The sequence below is a fragment of the Oncorhynchus gorbuscha genome, linkage group LG22 (genome assembly GCF_021184085.1).
Source record: "Oncorhynchus gorbuscha isolate QuinsamMale2020 ecotype Even-year linkage group LG22, OgorEven_v1.0, whole genome shotgun sequence".
NCBI lineage: Eukaryota > Metazoa > Chordata > Actinopteri > Salmoniformes > Salmonidae > Oncorhynchus > Oncorhynchus gorbuscha.
This window is the reverse complement of record NC_060194.1, coordinates 50,990,282-50,996,281: the sequence shown is the minus strand read 5'-3', so window position 1 is coordinate 50,996,281 and position 6,000 is coordinate 50,990,282. Positions and strand designations below refer to the sequence as shown.

At 43.0% G+C, this 6,000-nt stretch overlaps 1 protein-coding gene across 1 annotated transcript in view; it reads right to left on the bottom strand.

Moving 5' to 3' along the window:
• Positions 1-1,214: 1,214 nt before the first annotated feature.
• Positions 1,215-6,000, bottom strand: part of LOC124009469 (paired mesoderm homeobox protein 1-like) — a 28,334-nt gene continuing 23,548 nt past the window's right edge. The window contains exon 2 of the mRNA XM_046321280.1: positions 1,215-1,492. Coding sequence (XP_046177236.1) covers positions 1,215-1,492 — 278 coding nt within the window. The remainder of the gene's footprint in view (positions 1,493-6,000) is intronic.

Genomic DNA, 6,000 nt, shown 5'->3' with positions numbered 1-6,000 from the left:
AGATTAACCCTGACTCTCACCTGTACCCCATACCTCAGTGAGGTTAACCCTGACTCTCACCTGTACCCCATACCTCAGTGAGGTTAACCCTGACTCTCACCTGTACCCCATACCTACCTCAGTGAGGGTAACCCTGACTCTCACCTGTACCCCATACCTACCTCAGTGAGGTTAACCCTGACTCTCACCTGTACCCCATACCTCAGTGAGGTTAACCCTGACTCTCACCTGTACCCCATACCTCAGTGAGGTTAACCCTGACTCTCACATGTACCCCATACCTCAGTGAGGGTAACCCTGACTCTCACCTGTACCCCATACCTCAGTGAGGTTAACCCTGACTCTCACCTGTACCCCATACCTCAGTGAGGTTAACCCTGACTCTCACCTGTACCCCATACCTCAGTGAGGTTAACCCTGACTCTCACCTGTACCCCATACCTACCTCAGTGAGGTTAACCCTGACTCTCACCTGTCCCTCAGTGAGATTAACCCTGACTCTCACCTGTACCCCATACCTCAGTGAGGTTAACCCTGACTCTCACCTGTACCCGTGTCTCAATGAGGTTAACCCTGACTCTCACCTGTACCCGTGTCTCAATGAGGTTAACCCTGACTCTCACCTGTCCCTCAGTGAGGTTAACCCTGACTCTCACCTGTACCCCATACCTCAGTGAGGTTAACCCTGACTCTCACCTGTACCCGTGTCTCAATGAGGTTAACCCTGACTCTCACCTGTATCCATGTCTCAATGAGGGTAACCCTGACTCTCACCTGTACCCCATACCTCAGTGAGGTTAACCCTGACTCTCACCTGTACCCCATACCTCAGTGAGGTTAACCCTGACTCTCACCTGTACCCCATACCTCAGTGAGGTTAACCCTGACTCTCACCTGTACCCCATACCTACCTCAGTGAGGTTAACCCTGACTCTCACCTGTCCCTCAGTGAGATTAACCCTGACTCTCACCTGTACCCCATACCTCAGTGAGGTTAACCCTGACTCTCACCTGTACCCGTGTCTCAATGAGGTTAACCCTGACTCTCACCTGTACCCGTGTCTCAATGAGGTTAACCCTGACTCTCACCTGTCCCTCAGTGAGGTTAACCCTGACTCTCACCTGTACCCCATACCTCAGTGAGGTTAACCCTGACTCTCACCTGTACCTGTGTCTCAATGAGGTTAACCCTGACTCTCACCTGTATCCATGTCTCAATGAGGGTAACCCTGACTCTCACCTGTACCCCATACCTCAGTGAGGTTAACCCTGACTCTCACCTGTACCCGTGTCTCAATGAGGTTAACCCTGACTCTCACCTGTACCCGTGTCTCAATGAGGTTAACCCTGCGTGCCAGGTCCTCCCGTACGAAGGCGTCAGGGTAGTGTGTCCTCTCAAACACTCTCTCTAGTGCCTGCAGCTGACTGCTGTTGAAGGTTGTCCTGTTACGACGATGCTTCCTCTTCTTCTCCTCAGAACTCACATGCTCATCTAGAGAGAAACACACGTCAATATGAACACTGACAAACACACCAACAGGTATCTGGAAATGTAGCCCTATACACATTGAGAGCAGAACAGATTCACATACATCATGATTACAGCCCTGCTACATATAACCAAATGTTGACTGTGGATTGTGTTTTTCTTCTAGACTGTTGGATTGACTTTCGCTTCAATTGTGTTTTATTTAGTTTCGATATTATTATCATTTCTGCTTTCAGATCCTGAACCTTTATGTGATAATACACAGTCATAATGATCCACGAGAAATAAACATTCAAGATTATAACACATCTATTGTTAGGTGAAATAAAAATAAATAAAATAAATAATGGAACATGTGAAACATGTTATTTGACCATTAAAAACCCTAAACCTCAACTAGCCAGTTAGTGTATTTCTGATCAGTGGTCGGCACATTAAAAACCCTAAACCTCAACTAGCCAGTTAGTGTATTTCTGATCAGTGGTCGGCACATTGAATTGGAAGATGTGCATCTTGAACATTCAAAATGTCACATATCGTTTGATTATTAGGGGCAAACTTTAGGCCTACGATTTCAGTTATTAATAATATACAGTGGCTTCGGGAAAACATTCTGATCCCTTTTCTCCCACATTTTGTTATGTAACAGCTTTATTCTATTTTTTTAAAAACTCAATCTACACACAATACCCCATAATGACATCACAATACCCCATAATGACATCACATTACCCCATGATGACATCACAATACCCCATGATGACATCACAATACCCCATAATGACATCACAATACCCCATAATGACATCACAATACCCCATAATGACAAAGTGAAAACAGGTTTTTTGAAATCTTAGCAAATGTATTCAAAATAAAAACAGAAATACCTTATTTACATAGAATTCAGACCCAATGCTATGGTGCATCCTGTTTCCATTGATCATCATTGAGATGTTTCTACAACTTGATTGGAATCCACCTGTGGTAAATTCAATTGACTGGACATGATTTGGAAAGGCACACACCTGTCTATATAATGTATTTGACAGTGCATGTCAGAGCAAAAACCAAGCCATGAGGTCGAAGGAATTGTCCGTAGAGCTCAGAGACAGGATTGTGTCGAGGCACAGAACTGGGGAAGGGCACCAAAAAATGTCTGCAGCATTGAAGGTCCCCAAGAACACAGTGGCCTCCATCATTCTTAAATGGAAGAAGTTTGGAAGAATCTTCCTAGAGCTGTCCGTCTGGCCAAACTGAGCAATCGGGGGAGAAGGGCCTTGGACAGGAAGGTGACCAAGAACCCGATGGTCACTCTGGCAGAGCTCCAGAGTTCCTCTGTGGAGATGGCAGAACCTTCCAGAAGGACAACCATCTCTGCAGCACTTCACCAATCAGGCCTTTATGGTAGAGTGGCCAGACAGAAGCCACTCCTCAGTAAAAGGCACATGACAGCCCGCTTGGAGTTTGCCAAAGGCACCTAAAGACTCTCAGACCATGAGAAACAAGATTCTCTGGTCTGATGAAACCAAGATTGATCTCTTTGGCCTGAATGCCAAGCATCACATCTGGAGGAAAGCTGGCACCATTTCTAAAGTGAAGCATGGTGGTGGAAGCATCATGCTGTGGGGATGTTTTTCAGGGACTGGGAAACTAGTCAGGATCGAGAAAAAGATGGAACAGAGCAAGGTACAGAGAGATCCTTGATGAAAACCTGCTCCAGAGCACTCAGGACCTCAGACTGGGGCGAAGGTTCACCTTCCAACAGGACAACAACCCTAAGCACACAGCCAAGACAACGCAGGAGTGGCTTTGGGACAAGTCTCTGAATGTCCTTGAAGTGCCCAGTCAGAGCCTAGACTTGAACCCGATCGAACATCTCTGCAGATACCTGAAAATATCTGTGCAGCGACGCTCCCCATCCAACCTTGCAGAGCTTGAGAGGATCTGCAGAGAAGAATGGGAGAAACTCCCCAAATACAGGTGTGCCAAGCTTGTAGGTCTCTCTTTATGTAGTGTTGTGGTGTCTTAGGTCTCTCTTTATTTAGTGTTGTCTTAGGTCTCTCTTTATGTAGTGTTGTGGTGTCTTAGGTCTCTCTTTATGTAGTGTTGTGGTGTCTTAGGTCTCTCTTTATTTAGTGTTGTCTTAGGTCTCTCTTTATGTAGTGTTGTGGTGTCTTAGGTCTCTCTTTATGTAGTGTTGTCTTAGGTCTCTCTTTATGTAGTGTTGTGGTGTCTTAGGTCTCTCTTTATGTAGTGTTGTGGTGTCTTAGGTCTCTCTTTATGTAGTGTTGTCTTAGGTCTCTCTTTATGTAGTGTTGTCTTAGGTCTCTCTTTATGTAGTGTTGTGGTGTCTTAGGTCTCTCTTTATGTAGTGTTGTCTTAGGTCTCTCTTTATGTAGTGTTGTCTTAGGTCTCTCTTTATGTAGTGTTGTGTTGTCTTAGGTCTCTCTTTATGTAGTGTTGTGTTGTCTTAGGTCTCTCTTTATTTAGTGTTGTCTTAGGTCTCTCTTTATGTAGTGTTGTGTTGTCTCTCTTTATGTAGTGTTGTGGTGTCTTAGGTCTCTCTTTATGTAGTGTTGTTGTCTTAGGTCTCTCTTTATGTAGTGTTGTGTTGTCTCTCTTTATGTAGTGTTGTGGTGTCTTAAGTCTCTCTTTATGTAGTGTTGTGGTGTCTTAGGTCTCTCTTTATGTAGTGTTGTGGTGTCTTAGGTCTCTCTTTATGTAGTGTTGTGTTGTCTTAGGTCTCTCTTTATGTAGTGTTGTGGTGTCTTAGGTCTCTCTTTATGTAGTGTTGTCTTAGGTCTCTCTTTATGTAGTGTTGTGTTGTCTTAGGTCTCTCTTTATGTAGTGTTGTGGTGTCTTAGGTCTCTCTTTATGTAGTGTTGTGGTGTCTTAGGTCTCTCTTTATGTAGTGTTGTCTTAGGTCTCTCTTTATGTAGTGTTGTCTTAGGTCTCTCTTTATGTAGTGTTGTCTTAGGTCTCTCTTTATGTAGTGTTGTGTTGTCTTAGGTCTCTCTTTATGTAGTGTTGTGTTGTCTTAGGTCTCTCTTTATGTAGTGTTGTGGTGTCTTAGGTCTCTCTTTATGTAGTGTTGTGGTGTCTTAGGTCTCTCTTTATGTAGTGTTGTCTTAGGTCTCTCTTTATGTAGTGTTGTCTTAGGTCTCTCTTTATGTAGTGTTGTCTTAGGTCTCTCTTTATGTAGTGTTGTGTTGTCTTAGGTCTCTCTTTATGTAGTGTTGTGTTGTCTTAGGTCTCTCTTTATTTAGTGTTGTCTTAGGTCTCTCTTTATGTAGTGTTGTGTTGTCTCTCTTTATGTAGTGTTGTGGTGTCTTAGGTCTCTCTTTATGTAGTGTTGTCTTAGGTCTCTCTTTATGTAGTGTTGTTGTCTTAGGTCTCTCTTTATGTAGTGTTGTGTTGTCTCTCTTTATGTAGTGTTGTGGTGTATTAGGTCTCTCTTTATGTAGTGTTGTGGTGTCTTAGGTCTCTCTTTATGTAGTGTTGTGTTGTCTTAGGTCTCTCTTTATGTAGTGTTGTGGTGTCTTAGGTCTCTCTTTATGTAGTGTTGTCTTAGGTCTCTCTTTATGTAGTGTTGTGTTGTCTTAGGTCTCTCTTTATGTAGTGTTGTGGTGTCTTAGGTCTCTCTTTATGTAGTGTTGTTGTCTTAGGTCTCTCTTTATGTAGTGTTGTGTTGTCTTAGGTCTCTCTTTATGTAGTGTTGTGGTGTCTTAGGTCTCTCTTTATGTAGTGTTGTTGTCTTAGGTCTCTCTTTATGTAGTGTTGTGTTGTCTTAGGTCTCTCTTTATGTAGTGTTGTGGTGTCTTAGGTCTCTCTTTATGTAGTGTTGTGGTGTCTTAGGTCTCTCTTTATGTAGTGTTGTGTTGTCTTAGGTCTCTCTTTATGTAGTGTTATGTTGTCTTAGGTCTCTCTTTATGTAGTGTTGTGGTGTCTTAGGTCTCTCTTTATGTAGTGTTGTCTTAGGTCTCTCTTTATGTAGTGTTGTGGTGTCTTAGGTCTCTCTTTATGTAGTGTTGTCTTAGGTCTCTCTTTATGTAGTGTTGTGTTGTCTTAGGTCTCTCTTTATGTAGTGTTGTGGTGTCTTAGGTCTCTCTTTATGTAGTGTTGTCTTAGGTCTCTCTTTATGTAGTGGTGTCTTAGGTCTCTCTTTATGTAGTGTTATGTTGTCTTAGGTCTCTCTTTATGTAGTGTTGTGGTGTCTTAGGTCTCTCTTTATGTAGTGTTGTCTTAGGTCTCTCTTTATGTAGTGTTGTGGTGTCTTAGGTCTCTCTTTATGTAGTGTTGTCTTAGGTCTCTCTTTATTTAGTGTTGTCTTAGGTCTCTCTTTATGTAGTGTTGTGGTGTCTTAGGTCTCTCTTTATGTATTGTTGTGGTGTCTTAGGTCTCTCTTTATGTAGTGTTGTGGTGTCTTAGGTCTCTCTTTATTTAGTGTTGTCTTAGGTCTCTCTTTATGTAGTGTTGTGGTGTCTTAGGTCTCTCTTTATGTAGTGTTGTGG